We start from the raw sequence: 21,452 nt of genomic DNA, 5'->3' as shown, positions 1-21,452 counted from the left end.
AGCTGTCATTCAATGCCAACATCAGCCTACCTGACAAAGCCAAACTAAATGAAGCTTTTCCATCAACTTCCATCAGACATTATAGTTTATCCAAGCAAAATGTTTTCTTTTTAAAAATCTATGGTTTTGAGGAAAACAACAGCATCTATGAAAGTACATGAATTATTGATTAGGCTATTTGAAAATGGTGAAAGACAAGTCTGATAAAAAGCTGAAAAGATGCTGACACTGTTGTATTTCACGTTAGAATGAATGAAACAAAACTGTAATGCCTGAAAGAAATGTACAGTGGATTTCTCATTTGACTATAAAATATAAATGACTTTTGGGGTGGAGGGACTGAATAGCCAAATTCAATATAAAGATCTACTGTTCCATCACGTTTGGCAGCAAATATCTCATTTATCAGTGCATAGTGGAAATAAATAAGCATTCAACCTCTGATTTGACATTTTATTACTGTCTTAACAAAAGTTGCAGTCAGAAAACATGAAATTCTGCAAAAGAACGATACAAGCTGAACTCATTTTGGTTTGAAGTGAATCAGATGCCATTCATTCACCGACTCCATTTCTAATTTGCCATTTCCCAATCCAGTAGAGAGCTCTGACTTGAATCATGTGTGGAAGGGACAAAGTACAACTCTGAGCAGCACCGTACAGCACGCAGAGACAGTGTGCATCTCTATCGCTGCTGCAGGTATGAAGCTGTGAGGATCATTGACCAGAATGCGTCCTTTTAACAAACTGATGAAACCAGCTGTAACACAGGACTTGTTGTTTTGTTTTTTTAATGCAGACCAGCAAATGCGTTCTAGGAAGAAAGAGTCAGCTGATTCATTTGCTACAATATAAGAGGTATTAGCAGTTCACCCTCCTTCTTAGCGTATGGCACAGTTTTTAAAAGTAGAGGCAGAGTTTCTGTTTAATGCTGTGAAACCTCTGCCACACTCAGCTGTTATCCATCAGTGTTTAGCAGCCCGACTGGGCTTTTTAACAGTCTTCACTTTTACAGAGTTTTTGTATAGTAGCAGTCTCTCTGTGGTGTGAGGTGGCAAGCGGTTCCTTTTTGCTTTCACAATGCACGCAGCCATCGGACTGAAACGGTCAAAACCTCCAGATGTGGCGGGCACCGCCAGCAGCTTCTTGGCGAGGCCTTGGAGCTTCGGGAATCGAGAAGCACATTTCCAGTACTGAAGAGTAGAGTTGCTTTCCCACAGCGGTTCAGACAGGTACACGTCGAACTCTGACATCTTTAGAGTCTTTGCAGGCGGCTGAAGGAAGTTGAAGATGGACTTCCTCTTGAGGTCGTTTTCACTGATTTCAGGACAGTTGTTGTCTGAGCTGCCAGCACAAGTGTCCATCACGCCATCTGTCTGGCTTTCTTCTTTCACATCGTGCTCCAGCCCACTGCCTGTCTGATCTTTCTCTGCCTCAACAGTAGGAAATGTTGAGGCTTCCATGTTTTCTAATGTGGACTCAACAATGCTGCGAGCCTCAGATTTTGACGGAGGTGTTAGGAAATCATTCTGTTCATCCTGGTTGTCATCAGAAAACGGCTGCAAAAAAAATGGTTGTTTTAAATGTACACACATTTTTTTCCTATATCTACTCAACACGCATATTCAATTAAATATAAATCTACAGAAGTCCGCTATGCTTCTGGCCTAATTTGGTACCTGCAGTTTGATCCTAGGATCCAGCACAGCAGCTAGTATCATGTCCTTCTGGTGAATCACTGGCTGGAAGTGTGTGTAGAGGCCTGTGCGCAGGGCCTTGCAGAAGTGGGTGTAGTTGGTGACACAATTCTCCAAGGTTTTATCAAGTCCAATGAGGGACGGTATGATGAGAGACATAGTCACACCATTTCCCTGCAGGACCTACGATAGATAAGACACAAACATGGCATCCACAGTGAAGACATCGTGGACAGCGGAGAATCTCCCGGTGGTGGAGCAGACTGGGACAGAGTTCCACTGATGAAAAAGAGAGTCACGATGGATATTATAAGAATTAAATAAAAAAAGATTCAGACCAAAAGATTTGTGATCTACACAATCCAAGCTGATCAACGATAAGCTCAGTATTTTCATTTAATATATTTTTCATCTGCTTGAATGTTTCCTGCTTCACACAGTGCTCAACCTGCTAGATTTTTGTTTGTTATTCATTTATTTTAAATGTCTAATCTTATCTTTGAATCAAACATTCATACATATATACACTGTGTTCATTATAATAACATACATATATACTGTCAGACACCACTCTGACATTCCATTCATGCTCAGCTGAATATTAAAATGGACAAATATGTGTCATCTCTGCATACGCTATGATCATTATAGAATGACATGAAATATTAAAACTGAGCTTAATCTTCAACATAAGCAGTAGTCATATAAATTCATATACTCTTAAGCACAAATGGTGAAAGTTTTTCTGCAGAATAAGTAGCCTATTAGTTGTATCTGTATTGCGGTGTTCTGATAGTATGGCTTCTTATACTGAAGAAATGGATCTAAATAAATAACTAAATAAATCCTCCAGCACTCGTTATTGTCACCTATTGCTAATGTTTTGACGCTGCCAACCTCTCATACGCTGTAAGAATTTAATTCAACTGTTTATCACAGAAAAAGTGTGACTTGTAGGACACGTAACACTAGCGGGCATAATGTTAGCTTAATAGTCAGCTCAACAGCTGTTGTTAGCTCCGGACAAGTGACTACAACAGTAGCGATGAGCCCCGATGAACGGATCCGGGGGCGGATGGGCTCGTACATAAATGGATCGATCGGGGCGGGATACGGTGGGAAACGACAGATACCTTAAACTTGAAGACAGCCCAAGTAGAAGGATCGCTAAAGTCTGCTAAAAAAAGAAATCGCAATGCAAGTTGAACAAACTTGCAAAGACACAATATCAAATTGAACCCATTCTGGTACAAAATGACATCATAATAGACTGTCCTTTGAATGTCACAACGTTCGGCGATAACGTCACTTGAACTCCTTTGAAGACAGTTCTGGGGGCGGAGTCAGAGCCTATAAATATCCCTCGAGTACATACCTTGAACCCATAGATCGCTATAGTTCTGAACTAACAGTTTCCACTTGCGAACACTTTGTCTCATTGAGTAGATCATTTTTCAAACACAGAATAACACGTCGTATAAACTAAACTAAATACATTCATTTCAAAATGAGCTCCCTAAGCTACTTTGATATGCAGATGCTCAGAAATGAGATAGAAAATTACAAACAAGCTGAAAAACTTCAGCTTGAGGAAATCCAAGAAAAGAATTGTAGGATTTCAAGTCTTGAGGCATCTTTGAAAGAAGAGCAGGGACTGGTTGCAAAGATGAAAGAGGAGTCCAAAGAAATGCAGGTGCTCAGAAATGAGATAGAAAAGTACAAACAAGCTGAAAAGCTTCAGTTGGAGGAAATCGATGAAAAGAATTGTAAGATTTCAAGTCTTGAGGCATCTTTGAAAGAAGAGCAGGAACTGGTTGCGAAGATGAAAGAGGAGTCCAAAGAAATGCAGGTGCTCAGATATGAGATAGAAAATTACAAACAAGCTGAAAAACTTCAGCTTGAGGAAATCGATGAAAAGAATTGTAAGATTTCAAGTCTTGAGGCATCTTTGAAAGAAGAACAGGAACTGGTTGCGAAGATGACAGAGGAATCCAAAGATGAAAAGATGGAAAAAATGGAAAATGTTTTGCTGGAAACCAAATCCCAGCTAAGGTCCGCAGAGTCACAGAATGTAGATCTCACAAACAAATATGAGGCAAAAATTCGGGCTCTTCATAAGGCAATCAAACACCTTGAAAATAAGTGTGCCACTGAAAAAACGATGCGGGACAAGAAAGAAAAGGAGGTGGAATCTCTGGTTGTCCTTAAAATCAAAAATGAGCAGGAAAAACAAGAACTCAAGATGAAGCTAAGCAAGACGACTGAGGAAAAAAATGAAACACTTAAAGAACTGCAGAAACAAAATGAGCAGCTTCAGACTGAGATTCAGAACAATGAGAAGTACATTCATCGTAATGACTTCCTTGAAAGAAGGATAGACGAGCTTCTTACACTACCTGGGGAGGTGTACTGCCGTCAACAGAAAGTTAAAAGTGTGGAAGAAGAAAAAGAGAAACTACAGGCTGAACTTAAAAAGTGTCAAAGACAAAATGAGGAGTATAAAGCGGGAAAGCGCTGGGCAATAGACGAGAAAAACCAACTGACAAAGAAAAATGATGAACTGAAAGTACGTCTTAGGGAGAAGGAATGTAACAACATAACGTTGAGGAAAGAGTTAAAAGCTAAAGTCCTGGAATCTGAAAGTCAGATAAAGGAGCTGGCAAGGCAACGTTTTACTATCGACCGTCTGGAAAACTGCCTTGAGGTTAAAACTAAGCAAATAATTATATTTGAAAATGAGACGCAGGAGTCTGGGAAGAAAATTTCATCCCAAGAAAATAACATAGCCCGTCTGAAAACTGCTCTTAGCAAAGCAAAAAACGATCTGGAACTGGAGATAAAGAGAAGTGAAAATCTTAGGTCTGATAAAGTGCTCCTTTCTGAGACAAAGTTCTGCATTGAGAACGAACTCTATACAGCTAGAGACACTATAAAGACACTTCAGAATAAAATCAAAGAAAAGGCTCAAGAACTCCAAGAGACAAACGTAGACCTTGCCAATGCTAAGACCAGCTATAATGCTGTAAAGACTGAGCTGGACATTATCAAACTGCAGCAGGCAGAACAAAAGAAAGAACACGAGAAACAGCTTAGCTCTGCAAATGACAACCTCTTCACAGTGAAGTCAAAGTTGACGCAAACTGTGGAGGACAAAGAAGAGGTTGAGAAAGCTCTGACAAAGTCCAAACACACAGTATTTAAGCTTGAGCAAGTAATAGAAGAACTGGAAACTGACATTGGCATTCAACGACAAAAGAATGCAGTACAGAAAAAAGAAAATGACGATCTGCTGCAACAGCTGAAGGGACTTTATGACACACTCGGCCACACTGTGCAAGTCGAGAAAAAAGCCTCCCCAGAGCAGCAAAGAAAGGATGGGGATGAACAAATAGCCCGGAAAAAGGTGAGATTTGACCTGAGTAATGCGGAATACTTTCCATCCAAAGGCGACAATGAGCTGAAAGAACAACAGAAAGAAATTAGAGACCTTAAGGGTAAAATGGGTAACAAGCTTACCACATATGACAGTAAGCTAAAAGCAGTGCATGGCCTGCTACCTCCTATTTCCACTAGGGCCCGGTCTAAAACTGTAGACAACTCAAAGAAGCAGTCTGAGTCTAGGAGCTCACTCAACCTCAAGTCCACTGTTACTCCCAAGGCAGAAGAAGAAATGTTTCATCCCCATTCACCTGAACTTACTTCCCAGTCAACTCTACGTAGAGTATACAATCCTGGTGCAAAACTACTCAAGCGCCGGCCTTCAGCCAAACCCAAACACATCTAAAAAATCCTCCTACCAGTTCTCACACTGACCCCAAAGAAATAATCAGCTTTTAAGCTGGTTAAAAAATATCTATTTCTTTGTTTCCAAAGTCAAAATAAATCACAAAGAGACAATATCAGAAAAAAATTTAATACCCGCCCATCCTGAGGGTATATTACATCCGTAACCCAGGAGAGGCTGTATTTGCTATAACATCATAAATGTAAGACAATAAGGACATCTCTGCATGTGTGAGGAAGTGACATGCATTTCATCTATGTCGCTTCATCACCCCCAACCGGTCGAGGTAGATGGCCGCCCCTCACTGAGCCTGGTTCTACTGAAGGTTTCTTCCTATTAAAAGGGAGTTTTTCCTTCCCACTGTCGCCAAGTGCTTGCTCATAGGGGATCTTCGGATTGTTGGGTTTTCTCTGCATTATTGTAGGGATGTTAACTTGCAATATTATATAATATTGCAAGTTAACATCCCTACAATCTCTGCGTTATTGTAGGGATGTTACCCTAAAGTTTTAAAATTGGCACAAATAAAATTGATGTGAACTGAATTTTTCTTTTGATGTGTACAAGTGGTTGTATTTGAGTACTTTTGATCTGCTTTTATTCACTACTACGCACACACTGGCTTCAAAAATACAAAGTGATGGCAGTCCCCATGAAAAGGGAATTTTGGCTTCATTTTTGTACAGTGGCAGGAAGTGGAGTGAGGTTATTAAAATAGGCTGTTCTCAGCTATTTTTAAAGCTACATTTTAGTTAGTTTTTAGTTAGCGAACCTTTAGTTACTGTGGCCAAATACATATTTCATTTTTTAAAGTAAACACATTCTCAGTCACTCGCAGTCAGACATTGAGCAAAAGCACATGTTCGGTAGCTAATCCTTGTATTTACCCTGACTAACAAAATATCTCTGCTGAAGTCACTGAGATGGTTTATATGAGAAACAGAAATGTTACTGGCCTGATCAGTCACTAGGCAATGTTGCCGTTACTGTACCTTTAGGAGTTACACAGTCAGAGCAACATGCTGGACTCTTCTTTAGCTCCTCTGCAGAGCCCATTATTAAATGGGCTCTGTGAGGATGAAGCTGTGAGGATCATTGACCAGAATGCGTCCCTTTAACAAACTGATGAAACCAGCTGTAACACAGGACTTGTTGTTTTGTTTTTTTAATGCAGACCAGCAAATGCGTTCTAGGAAGAAAGAGTCAGCTGATTCATTTGCTACAATATAAGAGGTATTAGCAGTTCACCCTCCTTCTTAGCGTATGGCACAGTTTTTAAAAGTAGAGGCAGAGTTTCTGTTTAATGCTGTGCAAGCTCTGCCACACTCAGCTGTTATCCATCAGTGTTTAGCAGCCCGACTGGGCTTTTTAACAGTCTTCACTTTTACAGAGTTTTTGTATAGTAGCAGTCTCTCTGTGGTGTGAGGTGGCAAGCGGTTCCTTTTTGCTTTCACAATGCACGCAGCCATCGGACTGAAACGGTCAAAACCTCCAGATGTGGCGGGCACCGCCAGCAGCTTCTTGGCGAGGCCTTGGAGCTTCGGGAATCGAGAAGCACATTTCCAGTACTGAAGAGTAGAGTTGCTTTCCCACAGCGGTTCAGACAGGTACACGTCGAACTCTGACATCTTTAGAGTCTTTGCAGGAGGCTGAAGGAAGTTGAAGATGGACTTCCTCTTGAGGTCGTTTTCACTGATTTCAGGACAGTTGTTGTCTGAGCTGCCAGCACAAGTGTCCATCACGCCATCTGTCTGGCTTTCTTCTTTCACATCGTGCTCCAGCCCACTGCCTGTCTGATCTTTCTCTGCCTCAACAGTAGGAAATGTTGAGGCTTCCATGTTTTCTAATGTGGACTCAACAATGCTGCGAGCCTCAGATTTTGACGGAGGTGTTAGGAAATCATTCTGTTCATCCTGGTTGTCATCAGAAAACGGCTGCAAAAAAAATGGTTGTTTTAAATGTACACACATTTTTTTCCTTTATCTACTCAACACGCATATTCAATTAAATATAAATCTACAGAAGTCCGCTATGCTTCTGGCCTAATTTGGTACCTGCAGTTTGATCCTAGGATCCAGCACAGCAGCTAGTATCATGTCCTTCTGGTGAATCACTGGCTGGAAGTGTGTGTAGAGGCCTGTGCGCAGGGCCTTGCAGAAGTGGGTGTAGTTGGTGACACAATTCTCCAAGGTTTTATCAAGTCCAATGAGGGACGGTATGATGAGAGACATAGTCACACCATTTCCCTGCAGGACCTACGATAGATAAGACACAAACATGGCATCCACAGTGAAGACATCGTGGACAGCGGAGAATCTCCCGGTGGTGGAGCAGACTGGGACAGAGTTCCACTGATGAAAAAGAGAGTCACGATGGATATTATAAGAATTAAATAAAAAAAGATTCAGACCAAAAGATTTGTGATCTACACAATCCAAGCTGATCAACGATAAGCTCAGTATTTTCATTTAATATATTTTTCATCTGCTTGAATGTTTCCTGCTTCACACAGTGCTCAACCTGCTAGATTTTTGTTTGTTATTCATTTATTTTAAATGTCTAATCTTATCTTTGAATCAAACATTCATACATATATACACTGTGTTCATTATAATAACATACATATATACTGTCAGACACCACTCTGACATTCCATTCATGCTCAGCTGAATATTAAAATGGACAAATATGTGTCATCTCTGCATACGCTATGATCATTATAGAATGACATGAAATATTAAAACTGAGCTTAATCTTCAACATAAGCAGTAGTCATATAAATTCATATACTCTTAAGCACAAATGGTGAAAGTTTTTCTGCAGAATAAGTAGCCTATTAGTTGTATCTGTATTGCGGTGTTCTGATAGTATGGCTTCTTATACTGAAGAAATGGATCTAAATAAATAACTAAATAAATCCTCCAGCACTCGTTATTGTCACCTATTGCTAATGTTTTGACGCTGCCAACCTCTCATACGCTGTAAGAATTTAATTCAACTGTTTATCACAGAAAAAGTGTGACTTGTAGGACACGTAACACTAGCGGGCATAATGTTAGCTTAATAGTCAGCTCAACAGCTGTTGTTAGCTCCGGACAAGTGACTACAACAGTAGCGATGAGCCCCGATGAACGGATCCGGGGGCGGATGGGCTCGTACATAAATGGATCGATCGGGGCGGGATACGGTGGGAAACGACAGATACCTTAAACTTGAAGACAGCCCAAGTAGAAGGATCGCTAAAGTCTGCTAAAAAAAAGAAATCGCAATGCAAGTTGAACAAACTTGCAAAGACACAATATCAAATTGAACCCATTCTGGTACAAAATGACATCATAATAGACTGTCCTTTGAATGTCACGACGTTCGGCGATAACGTCACTTGAACTCCTTTGAAGACAGTTCTGGGGGCGGAGTCAGATCCTATAAATATCCCTCGAGTACATACCTTGAACCCATAGATCGCTATAGTTCTGAACTAACAGTTTCCACTTGCGAACACTTTGTCTCATTGAGTAGATCATTTTTCAAACACAGAATAACACTTCGTATAAACTAAACTAAATACATTCATTTCAAAATGAGCTCCCTAAGCTACTTTGATATGCAGGTGCTCAGAAATGAGATAGAAAATTACAAACAAGCTAAAAAACTTCAGCTTGAGGAAATCCAAGAAAAGAATTGTAGGATTTCAAGTCTTGAGGCATCTTTGAAAGAAGAGCAGGGACTGGTTGCAAAGATGAAAGAGGAGTCCAAAGAAATGCAGGTGCTCAGAAATGAGATAGAAAAGTACAAACAAGCTGAAAAGCTTCAGTTGGAGGAAATCGATGAAAAGAATTGTAAGATTTCAAGTCTTGAGGCATCTTTGAAAGAAGAGCAGGAACTGGTTGCGAAGATGACAGAGGAAACCAAATCCCAGCTAAGGTCCGCAGAGTCACAGAATGTAGCTCTCACAAACAAATATGAGGCAAAAATTCGGGCTCTTCATAAGGCAATCAAACACCTTGAAAATAAGTGTGCCACTGAAAAAACGATGCGGGACAAGAAAGAAAAGGAGGTGGAATCTCTGGTTGTCCTTAAAATCAAACATGAGCAGGAAAAACAAGAACTCAAGATGAAGCTAAGCAAGACGACTGAGGAAAAAAATGAAACACTTAAAGAACTGCAGAAACAAAATGAGCAGCTTCAGACTGAGATTCAGAACAATGAGAAGTACATTCATCGTAATGACTTCCTTGAAAGAAGGATAGACGAGCTTCTTACACTACCTGGGGAGGTGTACTGCCGTCAACAGAAAGTTAAAAGTGTGGGGAAGAAAATTTCATCCCAAAAAAATAACATAGCCCGTCTGAAAACTGCTCAACAGCTGAAGGGACTTTATGACACACTCGGCCACACTGTGCAAGTCGAGAAAAAAGCCTCCCCAGAGCAGCAAAGAAAGGATGGGGATGAACAAATAGCCCGGAAAAAGGTGAGATTTGACCTGAGTAATGTGGAATACTTTCCATCCAAAGGCGACAATGAGCTGAAAGAACAACAGAAAGAAATTAGAGACCTTAAGGGTAAAATGGGTAACAAGCTTACCACATATGACAGTAAGCTAAAAGCAGTGCATGGCCTGCTACCTCCTATTTCCACTAGGGCCCGGTCTAAAACTGTAGACAACTCAAAGAAGCAGTCTGAGTCTAGGAGCTCACTCAACCTCAAGTCCACTGTTACTCCCAAGGCAGAAGAAGAAATGTTTCATCCCCATTCACCTGAACTTACTTCCCAGTCAACTCTACGTAGAGTATACAATCCTGCTACAAAAATACTCAAGCGCCGGCCTTCAGCCAAACCCAACCACATCTAAAAAATCCTCCTACCAGTTCTCACACTGACTCCAAAGAAATAATCAGCTTTTAAGCTGGTTAAAAAATATCTATTTCTTTGTTTCCAAAGTCAAAATAAATCACAAAGAGACAATATCAGAAAAAAATTTAATACCCGCCCATCCTGAGGGTATATTACATCCGTAACCCAGGAGAGGCTGTATTTGCTATAACATCATAAATGTAAGACAATAAGGACATCTCTGCATGTGTGAGGAAGTGACATGCATTTCATCTATGTCGCTTCATCACCCCCAACCGGTCGAGGTAGATGGCCGCCCCTCACTGAGCCTGGTTCTACTGAAGGTTTCTTCCTATTAAAAGGGAGTTTTTCCTTCCCACTGTCGCCAAGTGCTTGCTCATAGGGGATCTTCGGATTGTTGGGTTTTCTCTGCATTATTGTAGGGATGTTACCTTGCAATATTATATAATATTGCAAGTTAACATCCCTACAATCTCTGCGTTATTGTAGGGATGTTACCCTAAAGTTTTAAAATTGGCACAAATAAAATTGATGTGAACTGAATTTTTCTTTTGATGTGTACAAGTGGTTGTATTTGAGTACTTTTGATCTGCTTTTATTCACTACTACGCACACACTGGCTTCAAAAATACAAAGTGATGGCAGTCCCCATGAAAAGGGAATTTTGGCTTCATTTTTGTACAGTGGCAGGAAGTGGAGTGAGGTTATTAAAATAGGCTGTTCTCAGCTATTTTTAAAGCTACATTTTAGTTAGTTTTTAGTTAGCGAACCTTTAGTTACTGTGGCCAAATACATATTTCATTTTTTAAAGTAAACACATTCTCAGTCACTTGCAGTCAGACATTGAGCAAAAGCACATGTTCGGTAGCTAATCCTTGTATTTACCCTGACTAACAAAATATCTCTGCTGAAGTCACTGAGATGGTTTATATGAGAAACAGAAATGTTACTGGCCTGATCAGTCACTAGGCAATGTTGCCGTTACTGTACCTTTAGGAGTTACACAGTCAGAGCAACATGCTGGACTCTTCTTTAGCTCCTCTGCAGAGCCCATTATTAAATATGTGCAAACAGCAGCATGTTTCTGGCTCCCTCCACACATGGTCAAGGTCAGGTTTATTGATCGAGCACATTTCCAACAGCCCATGCTGCACAACTTGCTTTACAAACTAGAATGCAACTAAAACAAGTAAAATGCACTACAATGACGCAATAAAATATAAATGAATAATAACACTAAAATAAAATAGAATGCATTTAAATTACTTATTGGCAGCTGATTTGACGCAGTTTCAACTGAAGATGAATCAATGAGAGGATTTAAAAAAAATGTTCTCACAGTTTTCTTCAGTCGCAAACTGTCTTTAATATCAGACATATTCCAATATTCCAGTTTCTAGCAGATATCTCAGTTTCTTGATAACACAGCTGATACATACTCCAATGTTTAATGCAAGCAAAAACTTTTTGAATGCTTCTCAGAGGAGATCACAGCACTCATAACACTGGTTTTAATTTTCAACACATTATCGGTCTTTACCGCAGTAAAATCAGGTAGCTGTCATTCAATGCCAACATCAGCCTACCTGACAAAGCCAAACTAAATGAAGCTTTTCCATCAACTTCCATCAGACATTATAGTTTATCCAAGCAAAATGTTTTCTTTTTAAAAATCTATGGTTTTGAGGAAAACAACAGCATCTATGAAAGTACATGAATTATTGATTAGGCTATTTGAAAATGGTGAAAGACAAGTCTGATAAAAAGCTGAAAAGATGCTGACACTGTTGTATTTCACGTTAGAATGAATGAAACAAAACTGTAATGCCTGAAAGAAATGTACAGTGGATTTCTCATTTGACTATAAAATATAAATGACTTTTGGGGTGGAGGGACTGAATAGCCAAATTCAATATAAAGATCTACTGTTCCATCACGTTTGGCAGCAAATATCTCATTTATCAGTGCATAGTGGAAATAAATAAGCATTCAACCTCTGATTTGACATTTTATTACTGTCTTAACAAAAGTTGCAGTCAGAAAACATGAAATTCTGCAAAAGAACGATACAAGCTGAACTCATTTTGGTTTGAAGTGAATCAGATGCCATTCATTCACCGACTCCATTTCTAATTTGCCATTTCCCAATCCAGTAGAGAGCTCTGACTTGAATCATGTGTGGAAGGGACAAAGTACAACTCTGAGCAGCACCGTACAGCACGCAGAGACAGTGTGCATCTCTATCGCTGCTGCAGGTATGAAGCTGTGAGGATCATTGACCAGAATGCGTCCCTTTAACAAACTGATGAAACCAGCTGTAACACAGGACTTGTTGTTTTGTTTTTTTAATGCAGACCAGCAAATGCGTTCTAGGAAGAAAGAGTCAGCTGATTCATTTGCTACAATATAAGAGGTATTAGCAGTTCACCCTCCTTCTTAGCGTATGGCACAGTTTTTAAAAGTAGAGGCAGAGTTTCTGTTTAATGCTGTGCAAGCTCTGCCACACTCAGCTGTTATCCATCAGTGTTTAGCAGCCCGACTGGGCTTTTTAACAGTCTTCACTTTTACAGAGTTTTTGTATAGTAGCAGTCTCTCTGTGGTGTGAGGTGGCAAGCGGTTCCTTTTTGCTTTCACAATGCACGCAGCCATCGGACTGAAACGGTCAAAACCTCCAGATGTGGCGGGCACCGCCAGCAGCTTCTTGGCGAGGCCTTGGAGCTTCGGGAATCGAGAAGCACATTTCCAGTACTGAAGAGTAGAGTTGCTTTCCCACAGCGGTTCAGACAGGTACACGTCGAACTCTGACATCTTTAGAGTCTTTGCAGGCGGCTGAAGGAAGTTGAAGATGGACTTCCTCTTGAGGTCGTTTTCACTGATTTCAGGACAGTTGTTGTCTGAGCTGCCAGCACAAGTGTCCATCACGCCATCTGTCTGGCTTTCTTCTTTCACATCGTGCTCCAGCCCACTGCCTGTCTGATCTTTCTCTGCCTCAACAGTAGGAAATGTTGAGGCTTCCATGTTTTCTAATGTGGACTCAACAATGCTGCGAGCCTCAGATTTTGACGGAGGTGTTAGGAAATCATTCTGTTCATCCTGGTTGTCATCAGAAAACGGCTGCAAAAAAAAAATGGTTGTTTTAAATGTACACACATTTTTTTCCTTTATCTACTCAACATGCATATTCAATTAAATATAAATCTACAGAAGTCCGCTATGCTTCTGGCCTAATTTGGTACCTGCAGTTTGATCCTAGGATCCAGCACAGCAGCTAGTATCATGTCCTTCTGGTGAATCACTGGCTGGAAGTGTGTGTAGAGGCCTGTGCGCAGGGCCTTGCAGAAGTGGGTGTAGTTGGTGACACAATTCTCCAAGGTTTTATCAAGTCCAATGAGGGACGGTATGATGAGAGACATAGTCACACCATTTCCCTGCAGGACCTACGATAGATAAGACACAAACATGTCTTCTATTAAAGACCCCGTTCACATTTCTTCTTAGCCTGATTATGGGATTACTGAACAAAAGGTTACACATGTAGATTTGGAAATTCCATTATAGAGAAACTTGCTCTGTTACCTGTAAAGCCTCCTCAAAGGGCTCAAGAAGACCTAGAATGTCAATCACTTGTTCCCTCTTAACCATGACCAGTGGTGGGGCGCTGGCTGTGTCACTAGCCTCTATGCGTGCCTGGGCCAGGAGAGTCATGATGGAGCTCCAGACAGACTCCTGGACCATTCGCCGTAATGATAGCATCATGGAGTTCCAACGACAGTTGCTAGAGGAAGGGCACAAAGACACATTGTACTCCTTCATCAAAACCTAATTTAAAAGAAAAAAGAGAAAAAGGGCAAAAATAATCTTGTTAACAGAGCTCAGGTCTGCATCTTTTCTGTAAAACATTTGCCACATTACACTAAATAATGTAAGCAAGAGGAAACATCTCTTAAATTCTGTTTTTCTCCCTCGCAATGAAAATGAATATATTGAAACCCAGCTTTAAATACCTTGGAAATAACATTTAAATCCTTTAGTCTCATACCTCGCTCCAGTAGGGGCTGCTCTTGAAGAAAGCCACCACATTGTGGACCTGTGAGAGCAGGTTCTCTACTACTCTTGAATTTCTTAAGGCATCCCTAATCACTATCTGCAGTGTCCTGGCAGCACATGTAGTCCTTGTCCCCATCTGCAGCTCGGAAAAAGGGGACTCTGCTTCAGACATTTGGTCTGACAGAAAGGCCAGCACTTCATCTCCATCCGGTTCTCCTCTATTGGACGTGCACATAATCTTGTAGTCGCAGAACAAGTTGTTTGTAGCTAGGGCTTCTTTAGCCTGGTTGGCAAGGACGTAGCCGATGCTGCGAGGAAAGATCCCGTAGCTGAGCAGCACACCTTCGAGCTCCCTGGACACACAAGTGCTGAGGTTTTTGTGGCTGACATGACGGAAGGCCACAATAGGACGGCGGAGCTGCCAGGAATCACTGATAAAGTGAAGCTGGACAACAACAATGGGATCCTCTACTGGCAGGGTTTGAGCCCCTGCCCAGAGATCAACGGTGACATGAATGGCACTTTCACCATCTTTCATTGTGGCAAGGCAGGATTTAAGATCACGGATGAGCTGAGGCTTGATGGCTCGTTCCACCTCGTCATAAAGCTGCAGGGCCACTGCGCGCTGGGATAGCTTGTTGTACTCAGGGCTGATCGTACTCATGAAAGACCTGAAGCCAGCCCCTTCAACAAAGCTGTGCGGAATAAAGTGAATCATACATTTAATGATATACAGTAAATATTAATTCAATATATAAAAGCCTTTACAAAGTTTTCAACATAACCACAGAGTGACAAGAAAATTGCATTGACTTAAGGATTACCAAACCTCCTTCAGTGAATCACAAACCAACACTATCTCAACTATCAGCAGAAGAACTCACCTGAGGGGCAACATGTCCTCAGCAATCATCCTTAGTGCTGCATCAGCAAACTTTTTCTGATCCACCTGCACGGCTGGTGGTGCGGTGCCAGAGCTGGGACTGGATTTTGAGCAGGGGAGAAAAGAATTGCTGAGGGAGGAAGACTCTCTCTTTGATGTAGACCTCTGCGGAGGTGGAGCAGCAGTCTTCTGCTTGGCTTTATGGTGCTCCTTGTCCTGCATTGACTTCTCAGGCCTGAGCTGCAGCAGAGCAAAACGCACAATAGGTAAACCAAACTTGTCGGATGAGAACAGCTTGTGTGAAATCCTGAAAGATTTAGGTATTTATGAATTCCTAAATCTTTTCTTCAGAAATACAGCTATAGCAAGCTCACCACTTCAGGAGTTACTGGTTCGGCATCTAAAACAACGTCACATTTGAAATCCACCTGTAACACATCATGTAATATTAATTCACAATTAACAATATCAAAGTTTACTGTAACTTAAAACTGCAGGAAAAATGGTAGTTTAGTGACATTAAAAACAAGCAGCTTTGAATTTTTTGAGCTGGCTATGTCCCAGTATAAAATCTATCTAACAATACTGGCATATCTCATCAGTTATAACTGAAAATGAAGCCTTAAAAAGTATGAACTACATCCAATAAGCACTGTACCTCTCCATCCACAAATTGCTGAATATCAATGGAAATGCTTTGAGCAGCATCTCTAAAGAAGCCCAGCTCTGCTTTACGTTTGATGGTCGAATTCCAATGATTCTTCACAGAATTGTCAGACCTGCCAGAAAAAAAAAAATTAATAAATTGCATTTTGACTGCTAACCATATTTTAAAAATTCAGTCATTGCTAGCTAACTGGCCCACCTTCCTGGGAGCAGCCTGGAAATCTCAGTCCACCGGTTTCCCAGAATGGAGTGGGCTTTATAGATGATGAGATCCTCTTCATCAGTCCAGCAGCTCTTACTGATCATTGGGTCGAGGTGATTGTGCCAGCGATCACGGCACTGCTTCCCCAATCGACCCTTTAGATGCTTTGAAATTAGAGTCCAGTGCTTGGTGCCATACTTGGCCACAAGCTCTACTATCTATCCAGAGAAAAATACAAAAGTAAAAACAGAATTTAAATAACAAAAAAAGGAAAATATCCAAACTAAAACCATGTTTTTCATTTTCCCACCTTTTCATCTTCCTCTTTGGACCAGAAGCCTTTAATTAAGTCAGGATCCAGATATTTTCGCCAGCGGTGCATACACTGGTATTCTGTTCGCCCCTGTACAAGGAACAAGACATGTCACGCTGTATTAAGTCAGAATTCACTGCTGTTATTCATCTTATTCTTGAACAATGTCTGCATGTACCAAAACTTACTGGTAAAAAACTAGCAATAGTTTTCCAATCTTTTTTTCCAATGTTGCAGACCAGAATTTTGAGATTTTCATCCTAAATGTCAGAGAAAATAAGTCCAAACACAGTACATGGGTTACCATCAAAACATTACAACGACATTTACAGATACTGAGTTAGCCAGGTAGTTAATTAATATGAGCCAAAAAACAACCAACAATATGACATTAGTAACAGTAACTGAATAAATTATGTGAAAATCAAGATGCTGTAGGAAGAGAAAAGGTTGTCCTGAGACTTCTTTCAACTTACCTCTTCCTGAGTCCATTTGACTTGACACCTGGTACCGTCCTTATTTTCTACTAAATCTGAGTCAGTGTCAAAGCATAGATTATCATCTCCCTCATCGTCCATGCTGCAAACACAAAGATAACCAATAACTCAAACATAAATATTTTACTTTATTTAAATTTCCCAGTGCAAGTGCAAAGACACACAAGAGAGCTCAGATGTCTCAGCGATGAACACTGACTATGACATGGTTGACATTAAACCCAAACAAATAACTCCAGAGCCATCATTTACAATACACTCAGTACTGTCTGCAGCATATGCAGCAGAGTACAATTCACAGTTGAGCAGACTGTGATCTTAAGGACAAGTTAACAAACAATGACTTCATTGCTATTTTCAATAGATCTCTGAAATACTCCATGTAAATAGAGAATATGAATTCATATATAGATATCTGAATTTATGTTAATCCCTAAAGATCCAGTATCAACTGAGATCTACATTTTTGCAAGTCAATACCAAAATCTATTGTAAATGTAACAGATATTAAAAATGAAGGCACTAAGAATGAAGTATGCAAGTGTTGGCATATTTGTTGTTTGAACTTTAAAAATCACATAAGATGTGTCAAAGTTATTAAAGAAAATAAACTACAGAGCAAATTAACAGCAAAATCTTTTTCGAAATACATATCTAAGTCACGTCAGCTAAAGAGCTGTCTAATAACTATGGTTAAAAAAAAGAAAAGAAAAAATATCCAGTGAGCAATTGTTCTTAGAGCAAAATTGCCTTGTTGATACTAGAGGTTCAAGTAGAATAGCCAAACGGTTTCAAGCTGATAGGAAGGCAACATTAACTCAAGCACCCGCTACAATTGGGAATGCAAGCATATCAAACCTTGAAGCAGATGGGCTAAGGCAGCAGGCCACCACATGAGGTGCCACTCCTGAGAGCTAAGAACAGAAAACTGAGGCCAAAACTGGACAGAAAATTGGAACAATGTTGCAGCATTCAAAAATTATGGTCAGAATAAAGTATTCACATGAAATGATGCTTCCTGCTTTGTATTACCTAAGCCTTTTTCTCTTAGTACCTACTTGACTTCACTCAGTTAAGGTTGATTTCAATTACAATTGAGTACCACCTCAATGTGCTACGGGTCGTTGCAGTAATGTCACCGAAAGTCCCATGATGTTGTTTGTATGCAACACAAACACAATGCAATAATGGAGGACGTCGAGACAACGGTATATCTGCTGCTTGGTGTATGCCTTTTAAAAATGGTGGCTCTGTGAAAAAGTCGCGACACCACTGACTGACCGATCATTGGCATGCAGTCAGTTGCTGTTACATTTTCAGATCGACTCAGCTCACTTGGAACCCCAGCCGAGCAAGTACTAATAAAGTACCTGGTATCAGATACTACCACCTAATGGAAAACCCTAAAAACCAGGTCAAGTTAAGCTGAGTAGGTACTAGTGGAAAAGAGGCATTAGTATTTCTGCTGACCATGGCCATCCCTTTATGAACACAGTCTACCCATCTTCTGATGGCTGCTTTCATAAAGATGACCAAAAAGCTCAAATCATCTCAAACTGTTTTCTTTTTTTCCTCTTAAAAAAAGGGAGTTTTTCTTTCCTAATGTCACCAAAGTGCTAGCTCATAGAGGGTCACATGACTGTTGCAGTTTTCTTCGTTTCTTCTGTATTATTGTATGGTCTTGACCTAACAATATAAAGTTCCTTGAGGCAACTGTTGTTGTGATTAAGGGCTATATAAATTAAACTGAAGTGCATTGAAATCAAATGGCCTCCACAATTTCCAGACATCAATCCAACAGACAACCTTTTGAATGTGGTGGAATGGGAACCTCGTCGATGTGCAGCAGACAAATATGCACTAACTGTGTGGTACTTTGTGCTTCCAATTCAATATAAACCAAAATCTCTGAGGAATGTTTCCAGCATCTTGTTGAATTTGTGCCAGAAGGAATTAAGGCAGCCGAGGAAAAAAGGGGGTCTAAACCAGGACTAGCAAGGTGTACTCAAAAAAGTGCCCTAGAAATTTCATTATCTGTCTCTAAAGCAAGCAACCCATCAGTGATATTTTGCAATTTAAATAGAGCAACTGTTTGATACAGAAGTAACCTTAATGTCAAAATTAATTAAAGAAAAAAGTAAGTAACACAATATAGTCGTCTGTAATGCTCTTAACCTAAGCAGTCACCATTGGGATATCTAATAATAACTACAGTGTAAATGGGTTGGAATGAATTTCATTCATTTATTGAGTACATTTCAAATATAACACACATTGAGTAATTATTTATTGACTGGTAAAGTTGATTTTTGAGTCTTAATTCTACCCTCTCTCTAAGGAAATTATCTGGATTACAGCTGCTCCAAGACAGTAACAGTAACAGACTACACTATTTAAATAATACAATATGTTACAGAGTTTACAAATTGAAGAAATAACACTAATATGTAAAATTGCTCAATTACACAATATCAAAATATCAGCACATTATCACAGATCTAACTGCTGTATTTCACCTGCTCTCCAGCAACCAGTTAAACAAGCATGCATGCTATTCAGCTAAGAGCTAACAACTTCCCACAGCTAAGTAGCTAACATTAGCTTCTGCCAACCCAACAATTAAATCGCCGTGAAAACAAATTGTTACCTTATATAGCTACAACAGTACATTGTGCGACTCTCGAAACAAAGTTATTGCAATTGATCGAACAAAAATATAACGCAAAGCTGCAGAACTTACATTTAAACTTGGTTGCAACTTCAAGCTAACTCTCTGATAGCAGATCCAGTGAGCACACTTGAGAAAACGTTAGCTGTTAATTTAGCAAGTAGAGCGCCTCTAGCGGCGCTTGTGCGGGATAAAAACAAGCCTGCCCAATGCAACGCTTTCATCAGGAGTGGAAGTCGTAACAGGCACATTTAGCCGACACGAAAGCAGAGATAACGCGGACATGTTTAAATAAATCTAACATTGTGTAAGTGCTTCTGGAAAACAGTCGTGTTCAGCCCTTCCAGCTCACAACTTGACGGCATTGGAGGAAATCACAGTTTCACTCACAGCCATAAACACAAACAAGCTCTGCAACTGCGTGATAAATATAACGACAAATAAAATATTCTTTTGTGAAACATTTCCAGCTATCGCAGAGTATCATATACCTATATATAGCTTGTTTGTTTATTTTTTAAAGACACCAAGAATATACACACACATGCACATTTCTCACACTTACCTGCGCGATATAACTCCTCTGTCCCTTCAGTCCCCCGGTCCCGATGAAGACCCGAAATTAGCAACCACAATAAATCATTGTTTCCATGTAATATATGCTTAATGCGGTTTGTATTGGTTATCTACAGACAGTAACAGGGAGCTGCTGGCGTTTTATCAGTTGAAATTTAGCCGGGACGATATACTAAAGGTCTGTTCAAGAGCACCACTGCTGCAGAGCTGCTACACACATTTCCCGGAAACGACCCATGTGAGCTGCTGCTAACGGCTGCTCAAAAGACAGGCTGGTTACACTGCATGCACGACTTCGGCTTTAACATTTGTAAAAAGACTTTAAGAAAATAAAAAGCCCACATCAAAACATTAATGTACCACTGAATATATTCTAACGTAATAATAACTTCCTCATAAAACCTTTAGTGGGGCACTTGGTAGGCTAATTGTTATGCAGCTGTTTCAATAACGTTCTGCCTGTAATGTCTTTAAAATGGCAAATACTACTTGTGCTTGCTAAAAATGGACATTTTAAGATAAGAAAGCCTCCTTTTAAAGTTATAATAACGTTTTGATGATTACCATTGCCATTTATGTAAATGTATATAACGCACATTGTTATCAAAAGATAGCGTCAAAATAATAAGAGATTAACTTCATCCATTATTAAATTAATTTCATTTTAAGATCCATGTAAATACCTTGTCTATGGCAAGAGTTTAAGTCCCCTATTTATGGGGATAATTGTTTTGTTTATGTCTTGGCGTTGTATTATATCTTAAAATCTCTTATTCATTTTCAATTCAATTCAGTTTTATTTTGTAAGGTAAAGACTCTACAATATATATATTTTTTAAAACCCTCAACAATCACATGACCCTCTATGAGCAACCACCTGGTGACAGAGGGAAGGAAGAACTCCCTTTCAAACTACAAGCAGCACCAGAATCAGCCTGTCCTATGAATACATATCATGCAACTATGTTTTACTGTATGACCGGTTCTTATTTGTTTATACACCAGTTTCCACAGGAAGCATACAAGTGCTCCACAAATTCATGTTAAGCCTTTTCCTTATTTTTATCAAGTATGTGCTTTTACAAAGGTAGATGCTCAAAATAAACATGACCAAATTCTAAACCTTTGGCTTTGGCTGTCCTCAATATGTTTACCCCAGACAGCCAGGCAGATCTGGGAGAAGCACAGAAGCCCTATCCACCAACAGTTCGAATATTCTGCTTACTAGAGGTAGCCTATCCAAAGAAAGTTGGCTTAAAGGGAGAG

The 21,452-nt window shown here is 40.0% G+C and overlaps 5 protein-coding genes across 6 annotated transcripts; 2 read left to right on the top strand and 3 right to left on the bottom strand.

Annotated features, from left to right (window-relative positions):
- Positions 1–441: 441 nt before the first annotated feature.
- On the bottom strand, positions 442–1,875 carry LOC146644871 (uncharacterized). The gene is made up of 2 exons (XM_085394972.1): positions 1,679–1,875; positions 442–1,558 (listed from the first exon to the last, which is right to left on the bottom strand). Exons 1-2 carry the CDS (start codon positions 1,853–1,855, stop codon positions 965–967), a joined length of 771 nt encoding a protein of 256 aa, XP_085251098.1. The 5' UTR covers positions 1,856–1,875; the 3' UTR covers positions 442–964.
- A 1,328-nt stretch (positions 1,876–3,203) lies between these two features.
- On the top strand, positions 3,204–5,480 carry LOC146644870 (uncharacterized). Its single transcript, XM_085394058.1, has one exon. The coding sequence runs from the start codon at positions 3,204–3,206 to the stop codon at positions 5,478–5,480; it is 2,277 nt and encodes a 758-aa protein (XP_085250184.1).
- Positions 5,481–6,569: 1,089 nt separating this feature from the next.
- Positions 6,570–7,731, bottom strand: LOC146644869 (uncharacterized). Its single transcript, XM_085394189.1, has 2 exons — positions 7,535–7,731; positions 6,570–7,414 (listed from the first exon to the last, which is right to left on the bottom strand). Exons 1-2 carry the CDS (start codon positions 7,709–7,711, stop codon positions 6,821–6,823), a joined length of 771 nt encoding a protein of 256 aa, XP_085250315.1. The 5' UTR covers positions 7,712–7,731; the 3' UTR covers positions 6,570–6,820.
- A 1,488-nt stretch (positions 7,732–9,219) lies between these two features.
- Positions 9,220–10,332, top strand: LOC146644868 (uncharacterized). Its single transcript, XM_085394235.1, has one exon. The coding sequence runs from the start codon at positions 9,220–9,222 to the stop codon at positions 10,330–10,332; it is 1,113 nt and encodes a 370-aa protein (XP_085250361.1).
- Positions 10,333–12,331: 1,999 nt separating this feature from the next.
- Positions 12,332–20,408, bottom strand: mybl2a (MYB proto-oncogene like 2a). Of its 2 annotated transcripts, none has more exons than XM_085394341.1 (12): positions 20,176–20,408; positions 16,922–17,024; positions 16,634–16,705; positions 16,443–16,535; positions 16,130–16,350; positions 15,923–16,043; positions 15,639–15,692; positions 15,266–15,504; positions 14,374–15,076; positions 13,911–14,153; positions 13,571–13,771; positions 12,332–13,448 (listed from the first exon to the last, which is right to left on the bottom strand). In XM_085394341.1, exons 2-12 carry the CDS (start codon positions 17,021–17,023, stop codon positions 12,855–12,857), a joined length of 2,643 nt encoding a protein of 880 aa, XP_085250467.1. In that variant the 5' UTR covers position 17,024; positions 20,176–20,408; the 3' UTR covers positions 12,332–12,854. The 2 variants fall into 2 exon arrangements, with proteins under 2 accessions (XP_085250467.1, XP_085250466.1); XM_085394340.1 differs by lacking the exon at positions 20,176–20,408 and adding an exon at positions 19,683–19,820.
- Positions 20,409–21,452: the final 1,044 nt, after the last annotated feature.

The sequence above is a fragment of the Rhamphochromis longiceps genome, linkage group LG20 (assembly GCF_057381845.1).
Source record: "Rhamphochromis longiceps isolate RC_006_pf linkage group LG20, R_longiceps_female_GT1.1, whole genome shotgun sequence".
NCBI classification, from domain to species: domain Eukaryota; kingdom Metazoa; phylum Chordata; class Actinopteri; order Cichliformes; family Cichlidae; genus Rhamphochromis; species Rhamphochromis longiceps.
This window is presented reverse-complemented; position numbering and strand designations above follow the sequence as displayed.